The sequence below is a fragment of the Leptodactylus fuscus genome, chromosome 5 (assembly GCF_031893055.1).
Source record: "Leptodactylus fuscus isolate aLepFus1 chromosome 5, aLepFus1.hap2, whole genome shotgun sequence".
NCBI lineage: Eukaryota > Metazoa > Chordata > Amphibia > Anura > Leptodactylidae > Leptodactylus > Leptodactylus fuscus.
The window spans coordinates 143,229,302-143,244,109 of record NC_134269.1 but is presented as its reverse complement, the minus strand read 5'-3'; the positions used below and the strand labels follow the sequence as shown (position 1 = coordinate 143,244,109).

General features: G+C 40.6%; 1 protein-coding gene across 1 annotated transcript in view; it reads left to right on the top strand.

The window, feature by feature from the left end:
* Positions 1-14,808, top strand: part of TRHDE (thyrotropin releasing hormone degrading enzyme) — a 498,184-nt gene that overhangs the window by 214,070 nt on the left and 269,306 nt on the right. The window contains exons 4-5 of the mRNA XM_075274325.1: positions 909-1,063; positions 9,398-9,511. Coding sequence (XP_075130426.1) covers positions 909-1,063; positions 9,398-9,511 — 269 coding nt within the window. The remainder of the gene's footprint in view (positions 1-908; positions 1,064-9,397; positions 9,512-14,808) is intronic.

Sequence of the window (14,808 nt, the reverse complement as noted above, 5' to 3'; positions counted from 1 at the left end):
ATGATAGGACTTTTATAGTGATAGAATGATGGATACAGATAGAGCACCCTCTGTTTCCATTGACTCTAATGTAAAAAACACGATGTAAGCTTTCTTCCATCATGTTTGTTTACTTTTGTAATGGAAAAAAAGTCCTCCATGCAAGATTTTTTATTTAGAAAAGTAAAAGACCTGATAGAAGAGAGTATCCATCTAGTTTTTTAACGTGAGTGAATGCAGATAGACACCACACAGAGTAGAAGAACATACATTAATAATGGTAGTGTGCCCGCAACCAGGCTGTATAAGCTACATCAAACCAAGTGAAGATCACTCCACACAGAGAACTAATGATTATGACGATGACCATGAAGTCTTCCTTCTTTCTCTTCTGTTTTTTCCTTAGCTGCTATCCTGTAACTGTATTACTATGCTGCTGTAACATGCTGAAATTTCCCCAATGTGGGACTATTAAAGGATTATGTTAATACAGATTATCATATTCATCATTATCTTATCATATAACACATTCCTTGTCTTAAACAGGGAATGTGTTGCTGTAAGGAATTATTGAATAACTAAATTTTCTCTAACATCAATAAAGTATTCTATTCCATTCTATACAAGCGTGCGTACACACACACACTAGTCTTCCTTTCTTTACTCTATTCCCTAGGTATAAGATTTTAAATTCAGATATTCTGCAAAAAATGCAAAGCTGTCATTGTCATAGTGGTGCAACACCTATAGCTGGCAGTTCTTTTGCTGCATAGCAGGTACATATCAAGCATATTATCTTTACTCTTAATACTGACGCTACATAGAGTTGAAGTAAATTCTGCAGGTAGTCAATACTGCATTAAAAAAACTAAATCCAGTCATTATGATAGACAGGGCCCCGCTGAAACATGTATTTTTGTCTTTCGCAGATTTATTAGCTGTACCAAAACATCCTTATGCAGCGATGGAAAACTGGGGATTAAGTGTATTTGTGGAGCCAAGAATTCTTCTTGACCAAAGCATTTCTTCAATTTCATACTTATTAGATGTCACTATGGTCATTGTGCATGAAATTTGTCATCAGGTAAGCAACATTAAATAATTACAATGTTATATAATAACTTAATAGAGGTTTTTATATAATTAAATTACAATCAAATCTATAAACCCCTTTTTAAAGTTAGTCCAATCCACTACACATCTACAATTTATGTAATTCTGACATTACTTGTTGTTTATATTAAATGTGTTATTCTTCTGTTTTGTGGGATGAAAAGTTATATCTACAATCTCACATTTTTTTAATCTCCACAACATCAGTTCAACTGCAAAGAGACAAAGACAGTGTAAGAGTCATGAATTCTATGCACTATTGCAAATACTATACTAATAGATGAGGACCTGCCCTATCTGTTAGGTAAATAATTGTATTCGCTAATAAACGGCAATTTTTTTTTAGTAGATTTTCATAGAATTCTATACATCACACTTCCTTCTAGAAATTTGACTCTTCCTCATCATCATTCTTGATAGCTGTGCCACAGCACATTCTTGTCTGTACATTTTTCTATTATCAGCACAGGCAGGATTACAATGAAGGATGACATTTATACTGTCTAAACAAACATATCCATAGAGTTAAGATGGCAATGCCACACAAGGCACAGGACAACATTTGGGGTCCCATACTGTAATCATGGTGGTTCTCAGCAATACACAAAACAAATACCTTGAAAGCCAACTGAGGTGGGAAGAGCATCAAAAATACTAAATACCATTATATATTTAACATAAAAACTTGGTTTAAAAAATTGATAATATTCTGATGACCTATTCCTCTAAAGCAGTCGTAAAAAAAAAAAAGATTTGTAAGGCACTCACCAAACTTTTTATAAAATCACCATTTTTTTTATTTCATAGTCCATTTAAAAGAGCAACGCCCTTAATGGAGAGAGAGGTTGCCAAGTGCAGCATTCAAGTGACGGCAATTTTGCATCTATGAGCTGCACTCCACTGCACTTTTATTAGTTTGCCATGACAATATATTTAATTGGTTTTTTGAGAAATAGGAGTCCTTAGCCAAATTGGAGATCAGTTAAGTGTGAACAAATCTTTATACTTTTTACTATTTTGATTTAATTATCAAAAAGAAAAGTGATAAATCCTCTTTAAGAAAAGATGCTACAGAATTGTTAATAGGGAACACAAATATTTGTTAATATATACAAGTGGTGATAGGTCTACTATAATATATATGCACTGGTTGCTTTAAAGCTTGATACATGAGTTTCGTGGCTTAGAGGTCATCCACCTACAGTAGTGCCTCATCCATTTATTAGGAAAAAACTGAAAAGAAATCATGGCTATTCATTAAATGGGAATAGTTTGTGGAAATGGTAGAGTAAGTTTGCAGCAAATAATAATGCTGTTCCAATCATTCCTTAATTATCAAATACAATGCTGCAAGCCCTAAGCTACATGTTGCAGATGGCTGTTTGTGCTTGCTGGAATACTAATTCCATTCCCAACAAGATCAGAAGTGTCCGGCCTAAACTTCTAATGTATATTTTTGCAGAACCCTTCAAGGGCTTCCCTGTCAACACTTTAAAGTATGCTTAACAGCCTGAAAGTGAGTAAGTAGGCTTTTAAAGTCCAGATATTTGCCTAAAGCTAATATCAAAATGATGAGAATGAAGGCTGAAGTCAATTTATGATAAGAATAAGATGATAATACAGTCCCTAGAAGTGAAGGGGAAGTTAAACTGCTGGCATGGGGCCCACTGCTTCCAAAGTTCAAGGTTCAGCTTAGCTTAAATTATACGTAGCTGGAAAACATAGAAAATATATTTTCAAAGTCTTTACCTTAACAATGGCATTTACTTCTGATAAAAAAGCTTTTCATTGAAAGCTTTATGGATGTCAAAAGAAACCAAAGGCTATAACTTCAAATAGTAGGTTACTAATGCTGTTCACTTGGTTGCCTTGATTAAAAAATGAACTTTAAAGTGAATATGTATTATTGCAACCATTTAACTTATATAGAGTTCTATTCATATTGGATTGACTTTTTATCCCATACTTTAGCATTGATTGAAAGAATAATCAGGAAAGAAGAATTAGAAGTACTGTTTATTACAAAAGAGAAAGATATACTGTAGTCTGTCATAACTCATCTATATAATATAATCTAATATAATCAATGTGGGGTTACAATCACACCAAACCAACAAGAGTGTCAAAGTCCGAAATCAATGGGTAATGGAGGACTAAGCCTACAATCACCCTACCACCCCAAAAGATTTGACTCCCGCTCTAACAAGGGCAGTCTCATTACTTACCCTGGACATCCCTATATACACCTCCTCCTTATATAGGTTATATATAGAGTATATAGGGCTGTTGCCAGTGAATAAAACGATGAATGCAGAAACCTTCCATGGTCTGAGACTTAGGGTCTTTTCCAAACCATTTGTTTAACCAAGATCATCATCTTCTTCACCATCAAGTCAAAAGGTTTCCCATGAGATCAAAGTTAAACATTTTTTTTGCAGCGTTCTTTCTCTAAACATCTTAGTGGTGAATAAAGATAGGTAAACCTCTGAAGATTCATTCCTGCTTTGTATGATTTGGCTCAAAGATTTATTTCGAGTCAAACAAGTTTGTCACAAACTAGAAATAAAATTATTATATCCTGGGGTCTATTCATACAATTACAAACATTTGTAAAGTGCTTTTCTTACAGAGACTCAAAGCACGGGGATCATTGTGGAGTAGGGGAGTCAGTGGATGCCATACAGGCACTCATCTCCATCACCCATAATGGTCAGTTCCTTTCAGGAAGCCATTTTTCCTATCAGTATAGTTTTGTCTTATGGGAGGGAAAAAAACAAGCAGCTATAGACACATTCCTCTTATTTTAAAGAACCACATATACTGACACCATAGTATTCAACTTGTAACAGCACTAATGTCTTAAAATGAAAACATAGATTTTACTTCAGTTACTAAAAATTCTACAGTTCCAAACCATATTTACAAGCCCCATATCACCTGCTCCATATAATATATCAGCAATAAGGATACAAACAGCAATATAACCAGCAATTATGTTCAGGGTTATTTGACAAACCAAGTAATGGCTGGATCTTACCCAAAAGTAGATTTTTGCATTGAGTCATAGTGAAGGCAGAGGTTCATCCAGAGCATGCTACAGTCCCTGTAATGCCTTGCAAAGCTTCCCTGACTCCCATTAATCCCACCCTTACAAGGGCAGAACAAACAACTGCCCCTCATAAACTGTCCCTATATATCCCTACATGTTTCGTGGCTCATAGGGACTATCTGTATCCCTACACAGAAACAGGCAGGGACAGTGACATGATAATCATACTACAATACGGAAATTATAGCTGGGTTTCTGATAAGTGCAATTGGGGGCTTGTTCCATCCAACTGCCATGTAACAATATTCTGAAAATCACATTAATACATGTCATGACTATAACAAGGGCCAGTTTCACTAAACCCTATGAAAATATTATACCATCTCTGCCATCATACCCAAACTAACTATCATACAAGTAAATGCTTTGGCATAGGTCATTGAAGCTCTAAGTGGTTATTTGTGTGAATGTTACCATGCTGCACTTCCCTACACAGTCGGTAACCAGATATACCACTGAGAAGAATAAAACTAGAAGAGAATGAAGTGCAGAGGCATTAGGATGATGATAACTTCATCCTAATGATCCTACTAATATTATAAATGTGAAAGTTTGTGTGTTTGGATGTTTGGATGTTTGTGAGTTTGGATGTTTGTTCCTCAATCACGCTAAAACGCCTCGACGGATTTGCGTGCAATTTTCCACAAACATAGTTTTCCCTTAGGATTGAGTCACAGGCTACTTTTGGTGCCCCTAAACAACATGGCTTCCTAGCAGGAGACTCACAAAAGCAGGACTCCTAGCCCCAGCTATAGACTCACACACACTGCCTGGCATTTCCTGCCTCAACCTGCCTGCACACTCCTTACTGTCACCTCAGGAGTAGCCCTCACTCTACTTACTCACATTTACATATAGCTTTCCACTATATAACACATCACATTGTCTGTATCACGACATACACAATACAACACATCACATTGTAATTACATGTATCTCCTATCACTGCTATATACAGTACCTGATACATATATACTCCTGTACACAGGCTGTATATACTATATAATTACATGTATCTCCTATCACTGCTATATACAGAGCCTGATACATATATACTCCTGTACACGGGCTGTATATACTATATAATTACATGTATCTCCTATCACTGCTATATACAGAGCCTGATACATATATACCCCTGTACACAGGCTGTATATACTATATAATTACATGTATCTCCTATCACTGCTATATACAGTACCTGATACATATATACTCCTGTACACAGGCTGTATATACTATATAATTACATGTATTACCTATCACTGCTATATACAGTACCTGATACATATATACTCCTGTACACAGGCTGTATAACACATCACATTGTCTGTATCACAACATACACAATATAACACATCAAATCACATTTGCTAGCCCACCAAACTTTTTAAAGCACTTTTACAGTTTCACACGTCTGTGTCTGCCCAATTCTCAAATCACCGCAGACGAAGTCGCAGGTAAAAGCTAGTATGTCTATAAGGAAACACTTGTAAGTGCCAGGTGTAATACACTGTATACTTTCAACATAATTGAGATACTTTATTTTTTACTGGATCATGGATGGATATTAATACAGTTATTAATATAGTATTAGTATCAATCTATTCAGTGAGAGAATGCAAGATAGATTTAAAAATCTTTTACCAAGATAAAACAAAGTCACTATACATTCTAATCATATATGAAGTTGAAAATTTTAATTTTATATATTATTTTTAGGAATTCCATTAACAAATAAATAGCTCGATGGAGAGATACATTCTTTACGTGAAGTGAAGTGCCCCCTGCCAATCCCTTTAGATCTCTTGCTTTTTCCCAGTTATTCTGCTTGTGATTGAGATACAGTACAGTAGAGTAAAAGATGAAGAATATAATTTATTACAAGACCAGAGTGTTCTGGCCAAGTTTCATATACATGTCAAACTTTGTTTTGGCTGAAAACAGTTTGACATTAACCCACCCTCCAACACTCAACGAATAGATTTATGTTACTCTATTACGCTTTCTCTATAACCTCTATTAAAAATTGATAGACATCAGTCTTGTGTATGCACAAGATGTTCCACCTCTGACAGCAAGTAAGAGTTTTCTAAAGTTCGTAAAATAAGTTTGTGCCATACTTTTGTCTTGTACAATTTAAATACTCCTCTTAGCTCTATCTAGTTAACACAGATAGTATTAAGGAGGGTTGCAATTGGGACAGAAAGCTCTTTTCTTGGTAGGCAAGAACTATAATCATAAGCTTCAAAAACCTGAAAAGAAATAAACCCCGCTGTTCTATCAGCATGTCTTCCTTCTATTTTTGCAGTATATAGAGCTCTTTGAAAGGAACCATTGCGGGTGATTATCACATTAAAAAAATGAACCTTTAAGATAGTTTAAAGTATACCTAAAAAGCTCCGACATAAAGTTCCTTAAATAGTTTCTATCTAGTTTCCGTGAACTGACCCAAGTTCATACTTGTCTGATGCAATAAAATCTTCTACTTTATTAAATACATATGTAGTAATCTGACAAACAGTACAAGCCATGCAATACAGTCCTCAAGAATACAATGTAACTGCAAAGTATCATACAGAGTTGTAATTTTGTTTTCAAACCAATTTAATGGAAAGATAGTTAAAGGAAAAATAGACCAGTTTATAACCAGGGTTTATTTTCCATTAAATGACCAATAAAATATCCCAGCTTATTGTAAGTAGATATGTCTTGACTGAAAATGTGGACATTAACAAAGTATGGCAATGTTTATGTGTTCTCCACGATTCACGTTATATAATGGTTTCCATTTAAAGTTATTTAATGTGTATTTATAATATGTTAAAGAAATGTGCATGTGACCGCCTGATAACAGTTAAAAGAATTGTTGAAATTGCCTTTTGTTTTATAATAGTCTCTAAAGCTTTTTAGTACAGACAATCTTTCTTGTTAAACTACTAGAAGACGGCTGAATAACTTACCTCTCCCATTGGAAAGCTTATTTAAGTCATAATTAATGCAGAATGGAAGTAAAAAGCCTAGAAAATACATCTGGAACAAGTGCCCAATTACTAGAATTATTACAAGGTTTGTCCTATAAGGATGTATAGACACAACAGAGTTAGTTCTCCTAGTGACTCCAACTCTATAGACCACGGCTATTGAGGCTTTCTTATGAGCCTCATGGGGTTTTTTGCCTTCCCCTGGATCAACACTGTAGGTGATTGTAGGGTTATAGTTTGGACTTGATGGACTGATGTCTTCATCCAACCTCATCTACTATGTAACTGTGAAGCATTTAGCATAACTAGTGTTGGACAAATCAGATTGCAAGGGACTGGATTAGAATAAAACCGACCAATTTGGGATTTATCTCAGACTAAACTAAAATGGAAGCCGCAACATGATTTGAGAATAAATGAAGGCCATAGGAGGTGCAAAAAAATGTAAAAAACATTTATACTCACCTTCCCTTACCTCTTTCTTTTTAGTATGAACATAGAACAAAACAGATCTTCAGAGGTTCACCCATCCTTAAGCATGCCCATACACAACAATGTGTGAAGGGGTTATTATTAGAGATGAGCGAGTAGAATTCAATCGAGTAGGTATTCGATCGAATACTACGGTATTCAAAATACTCGTACTCGATCTAATACTACTCGCTATTCGAATGGAAAAATTTTATGCAGAACCAACGTTGACTGGCCGAATGCTATACAGTCGGCCAATCAACGCTGGTTCATCTCCTACCTTTAGAAGTCTTCTCCATGCAGCTTCCCCACGGCGTCTTCCGGCTCTGAATTCACTCTGCCAGGCATCGGGCCTGGGCAGAGCCGACTGCGCATGCCCGCGCTACATGAAAATGGCCACTTTGACTGTAAGCGGCCATTTTCTTGTAGTGCGGGCATGCACAGTCAGCTCTGCCCAGGCCCGATGCCTGGAAGAGTGAATTCAGAGCCGGAAGACGCCGCGGGGACGCTGCACGGAGATTTCTTGGAGAATCCGGCCCGACCCTCACCTGTGGACTTAATAAGTTCAATTTGATCGAATGTTGTCTACCTCTGAAACGAGCATTTTTCCCCCATAGAGTATAATAGGATTCGATATTCAATTCGAGTAGTCGAATGTTGAGGGGCTACTCGAAACGAATATCGAACATTTTACTGTTTGCTCATCTCTAGTCATTATGGAACGTTATACTGTGTGCAGGGGCCACTATAAGACATAATACTGCGTGATGGGGCCATTGTGGAACATTATACTGTGTGGAGGGGCCGCTATGAGACATTATACTCCATTGAGGAGCCACTATGGGACATTATTCTGTGTGGAGTGGCCATTATAGGACATTATGGCCTCCATCACATTTGAAACCTGAAATGATGTGTGTGTGTATGTATGGGTTCCAGCCTGTAAAACTGAATTGACCCTAGCTAGTAAATGACCCCTGAGATAGCAACTATGGGACATTATACTGCGTTGAGGGGCCAAGTGATCAACATGTTCTTCACAGATCTCTTACTACAGTGTATGTTCCTCATAGATACACTGGTAAAACAGCTCTGGACATTGCCCTGGAAGTTTGAAATCTGTGAGGGGCTGTTAGTCTTATCTTAAAAAAAAAAGTTAGAGCAAAGTTAATGACAGTGCCTTCTTATAGTTAAAATCTAAACTAAATGTTTCAATAGAACAAACTTCTTTGGTAATGATATTAATTAAATCATTCAGGAACCTGCAGAACAGAACTGCCTACTAACTTATTATTCTGCTGCATTGTTTCACTGGTGGACATTATGCTAAAAATATTTTATTGAATTTTTAAATACCCACAAAGAGTATCAGAGGGTGAAATGCTCTTATTTCCTTAATTATCATTGCAAACCCCTTTCACTGGTGTCATTGATTAATTAATTAAGTTTCTATTATTGATGGTCTATCCTTATTAAAGGCAATCAATATTAGATCTGCAAGTGATACTCAGAACGCAGATCAGCTGTTTGGGAGCAGCACGGCTACTGGTAATGTTTACCCAGACTGGTCACTTTTCACAGGCCATCAATATTAGAAACTGAATAACCCCTTTAAAAGAGCAGCAAGTGTCATGCAGTTATTGATTTGTATGCTGTATCTTTGACTAAATAATTAAGAAAGTTCTGGCAGAGAAGTCATAAGTCTTTGCAATTTTTAGAATCTTTTTTGTTTGTCTTGCAGTGGTTTGGAGACCTGGTAACCCCTGTATGGTGGGAAGATGTGTGGCTAAAGGAAGGCCTGGCACATTATTTTGAATTTGTAGGAACAGATTACCTCTATCCTGGTTGGAACATGGTAAGATATGAAACATATTTACTATGAGATTGTGTACTGAGATGGCATAAGTCACTTTTATGTGTTTCCTTGATTGCCTACTTTTTGTTACTATGTAACATTTTATCTGGATCTGAAATAAAAGCTATGTTTTATTGAAAAAATATTTTCCACCTGGTTGATGCTGGATTTTTACTTCATTCTTCTAATCATCTGTTAACTGGTCAAGTCTCTCCAGTATCCAAGCCTCCCAGGAAGGGCTTCATATTATGGTGAGCTGTATTTTTTGGTTTTGCCTTTCGTACTATAGAAATGATGGTTCCCTTAACTTAATATTTTGTTGCACAACCTTTGAGGCAATCGCTGCAATCAAACAATTTCTGTAACTGTCAATGAGACATCTGCACCTCTCAACAGGTATTCTGGCTGTTAGGATTGTGCAGAGACTGCGGCCATGATATGGGCGTCGCTGTCTGTTCCTCTGCACAATCCAGGGTTGCAAGGGTTAACCTGCCTTGCAACAGCCGAGCGTGGTCGACTGGTTGATTGACATAGGAGTCGACCAATAGACGCTCGGATTGGGCAGCTGGGCTATTTGCTGGTGACCGCTCCTTGCCTATATAAGGGGGCTGGTCTGGACGCCCGGCGCTCTATGATCACATTTGAAACCTGAAATGATGTGTGTGTGTATGTATGGGTTCCAGCCTGTAAAACTGAATTGACCCTAGCTAGTAAATGACCCCTGAGATAGCAATGCCACTGTTAGTCAGGCAGCATGCTGCCTTGTATGTGTGTGGTGTAACTCAGTAGGGTCAGCTAGCATTCCTTCTCAGACAGGGTGACTGGGAGTGGGCTTGGCAGTTGATGGCTGGGTGGAACTACACACAAGGTTTACTTGGTCTCTGGCTTTTCCTGGAGTTCAGGCTAGCCAGTTTGTTTATTTGTGCGGCTGCTCTGACTGCACAGGGCTCTGTGAATTGCAACAGAGCACACCTGGTCATTTAATTTAGCTGCAGTGACAGGACCTGTTAGCCTTTGTTCACACCAGGTTGGTTAGTAGTCAGTGGCCCAGAGGGCTCCGTGGGGTTTTCATTTAAGTTTTTTTTAATAAACCCTGCTGACCATAACACTGGCCTACTCGTCATGAGCAATGTAATGATACTCCTTAATCTAGGGATACCTTGAGCCACCGGCCCGCAAGCAGACTAGCACAACAATATACAGTCAATAATGCTCTTTATCTTGTGCAGGTACAGAGTTTAGACACAGGCTCATACGATATGCAAGAACAGAGTTCAGACAATGCTCAAATGGTACATAGGAACAGAGTGCAGACAACTTATCCAAGTCCATGCAGGTGTTGTAGCGATGTCATGATTTCCAGGGGCCAAGAGAGGGAGAGTTCAACTGCCAGAGTCCAAAAGCCAGGAGAGAGAGTTCCACTGCCAGAGTCCAGGAGCCAGGAGGGAGAGGGGTTCCGCAGTCAAGGTCCCAAAGCCAGAAGAGGTAGATTCAGCAGCCAAAGTCCAGAAACCAGTGCTGATACTGAGGCACTAAGCAGCAGCAGGTGAGGCTTTTTAAGCAAAGTCCAAGCAGGAACTGGGTGTGCCGAAAGAAGCTGTCTTCTCCATCTTGGAACAGGGCAGATAAAAACAAAATGGGCAAAGCAATACACCTGGATCCTGACACTACTCCCTCCCTAGGAGTGGCCTCTGGACGATCCCTGGAGCCGGTTTGCTGGGGTGCTTTAGGTGGAAACGTTGGACCAGCTGTGGAGCGCAAAGGTTACTCACCGGCTCCCAAGAGTTGTCTTCAGCAGGGTACCCCTTCCACTTGACCAGGTACTGTAGGTGCTTTCGATAGAATCGGGAATCCAAGATGTCCTCCACCTCATAATGTTCCTGTCCATCAACCATGATGGAATCGGGGGGGTGGGGAAGACCGACCTAAAAAGGAATTAGGAACAGTGGGTTTCAGCAAAGAGACATGGAATACCGGGTGTATCCTAAGGGTCTTGGGAAGTTGAAGTTTGCAGGCCACGGAGCTTACAATACCGCAAACCTTGAAAGGACCGATGTATTTCTGGCCCAACTTGGGCGAAGGCAGCTTCAATCTTAAGTTCTTAGTAGAGAGCCATACCGAATCTCTGAGCTTGTAAATGGGAGCCGGCTTCTGGAACCGATCAGCCGCCTTCTTATAGCGGGTCTGGGCCGTGGCCAGGGTCTCCTTTAAAGTTACCAGGATACCTTGCAAGGCTATTATTCTCTCCGCAACGGCAGGAACCGAAGTGTCCACAGGGAGCTGTGGTTGGATCTGCGGATGGTAGCCTAGGTTGGCATAAAATGGAGAAAGTTTAGTGGTCGCGCTCTGAGAGTTGTTAAAGCAGAACTCAGCCAGGGGAAGCAGCTCAACCCAATCGTCCTGCTGATGACTGATGTAGCACCGTAAATATTGTTCCAAGGTCTGATTTGTCCGTTCCGTCTGGCCATTTGTCTGGGGATGATAAGCGGAGGACAACCGAACTGAGATGCCTACTGCAGCACAGAATGCTCTCCAGAATCGGGAGGTAAACTGCACCCCCCGATCTGAGATGATCTCGTCAGGAACACCGTGTAGCCGGAAGACTTCCCGTATGATCAAAGTGGCGGTGGTGGTAGCCGATGGGAGACCTGCGCACGGGATGAAATGGGTTGCTTTAGTTAAACGGTCTACCACAACCAGAACTGTGTTTTGCCCCTGGGAGGGCGGCAAGTCTACAATAAAGTCCATGGAGATTGAGCTCCAAGGCCGAGATGGAACAGGCAGGGGCTGCAGGAGACCGGTGGGCAAGGCCCTAGGTACCTTACACCTGGCACAGACTTCACAGGAGCGAACATAGTTCTTGATGTCCTTTTGAAAACCGGGCCACCAGTAGAAACGAGACAGGAACTCTTGAGACTTCTGGATCCCCCTGTGACCTGCGAGTTTAGAATCATGGATTAGCTTGAGTACCTTAAGCCTTGCAGCTTCCGGGACGTAGAGGCGACCGTCGCGAACCCACACACCATGGAAAGTCAAGGAGACGTCCTCCGGGGGTGAAGACAGAAAAGCATCTGATTCATACGCATCCTTAATATCGGCAATCAGGTCCTTGTTGTGTATGACACCTAAAAAACAAGAATTAGGAAGAATAGGCTCTGGCGAAGGGGCAGAACTTGGTTTGGAGGAATACATTCGGGAAAGAGCGTCTGCCTTGCCATTGCGGGAACCTGGTCGGTAAGAAATGATGAAATTGAATTGATTGAGAAATAAAGTCCATCGGGCTTGTCGGGTAGTCATATTTTTCGCGGACCGGAAGAATTCCAGGTTCCGATGATCTGTAAGAACAACAATTTGCTGCACTGCCCCCTGAAGATGATGTCTCCATTCCTTAAAAGCAGAAACAATAGCTAATAACTCCTTATTGCCTATATCATAGTTCCTCTCTGTGGTAGACATCTTTCGGGAGAAGAAGGCACAGGGGTGGAGCAACCCCCTTATCCCGCTTCACTGCGAAAGAACAGCCCCTGTAGCACAGTCTGAGGCATCTGCTTCCACAATAAAAGCAGATTCGGGGTCAGAGTGTACCAGGAGTGGAGCGGTAGTAAATTCCTGCTTCAGTTGATCGAATGCGCTCTGGGCTTGTGGGGACCAGTGAAAAACTGCAGTCTTTTTTGTCAGTGAGGTAATAGGCAACACAATTGCAGAAAAATTCTTTATGAAGCGCCGGTAGAAGTTTGCAAAACCTATGAATCGTTGTACCTCCTTGCTGTTTTTTGGGGTCGGCCATTCCTGAACAGCTTTCACTTTGCTGGTGTCCATGCTCAGTCCCTGGGGAGAAATGACATATCCCAAGAATTGTATTTTGGATTTATGGAACTCACACTTCTCCAGTTTGATGTATAGGTGATTTTCTCTTAGACGCTGTAATACTGCTTTCACCTGATCCTGGTGTTCTTGCATATTGTTCGAGTAGATCAGGATGTTGTCCAAGTAGATTACCACAAACCTGTCCAGGTAGTCTCAAAATATGTCATTGATTAGATGCTGGAAAGTGGCAGGGGCATTGGTGAGTCCGAAAGGCATGACAAGGTATTCAAAATGACCATACCTGGAGCGAAAAGCCGTCTTCCACTCATCCCTTCGCCGTATCCGAACCAGGTTGTAAGCCCCTCGTAGATCCAGCTTAGTAAAAATGAACGCCTGTCGAACTCTTTCCAATAGCTCGGGGATCAACGGTAATGGGTAACGATTTCTCACCGTCACTTTGTTGAGCTCTCGATAGTCAATGCAGGGCCTCCGAGAACCGTCCTTCTTCTTTACAAAAAATATCGGGGCTCCGGCTGGGGAGGAAGAGGGACGAATGAATCCTTTGGCTCGGTTTTCGTCTATGTATTCTTTTAGTGCTTTGAGTTCCGGACCGGCCAGGGGGTAAATATGTCCAAATGGTATCGGGGCCCCAGATAATAATTCTATCGGACAATCATATGGACGATGAGGGGGAAGTACATCCGCATTCTTCTTGTCGCACACATCTGCAAATTCTTTATATACCACAGGAAGCCCAGTTTCCGACAACCCGACACCCGAAGCAGAGGAGGGTCCAGGCTCCTGCTTATGTGCAGGAGGGAAATCTTTCAGGGAATGACAAGAAGCAGCGGCCCTTTTTGGGAAAACAACGTCTTTAGTCTCCCAATTGATGGTTGGGTTCTGTGCTTGAAGCCAAGGTAGGCCAAGGATGAGTGGGAAGTGCGGGGATGAAATGATCATGAATGTGATGACTTCTTCATGCTGAGGCTCGATGCGGATCTTCAGGGTCTCAGTTTCGTGATCCACGGGACCCGATGTCAACGGAGATCCATCAATGGTTTCCATAATTATGGGGGAATCTTTCTTCCTGACAGTGATGTCGTGACGCTCTGCAAACGCACCGTCCATGAAGTTACCCCCCGCTCCCGAATCCACCATGGCCAGACACTGGAGCCACTGAGTCCCCTTCCAGATCTTAATGGGCAGGAAGAAGTGTGAATTCTTATCCTTGAGTTCTATGTGTGGAGCGACTGATGTTAGGGATTGGACAACCATATTTAGCGAAGGAGCAAGTTCTGATGTATAAGACTCCATGTCTGAATTGGGCTCCTCATCCTCATTCTCAGCTAATGCTGCGATAGTCCTGGGGGGTCTCCTGGGGCAATTCATCAAAAAATGGTTTTTAGCTCCGCAATACAGGCAAGTTCCTTCCCGAAGTCTCTGCTCGCGTCGTTCTGCATTTTCTCTCTTGCGGAGCGAATCCACTTGCA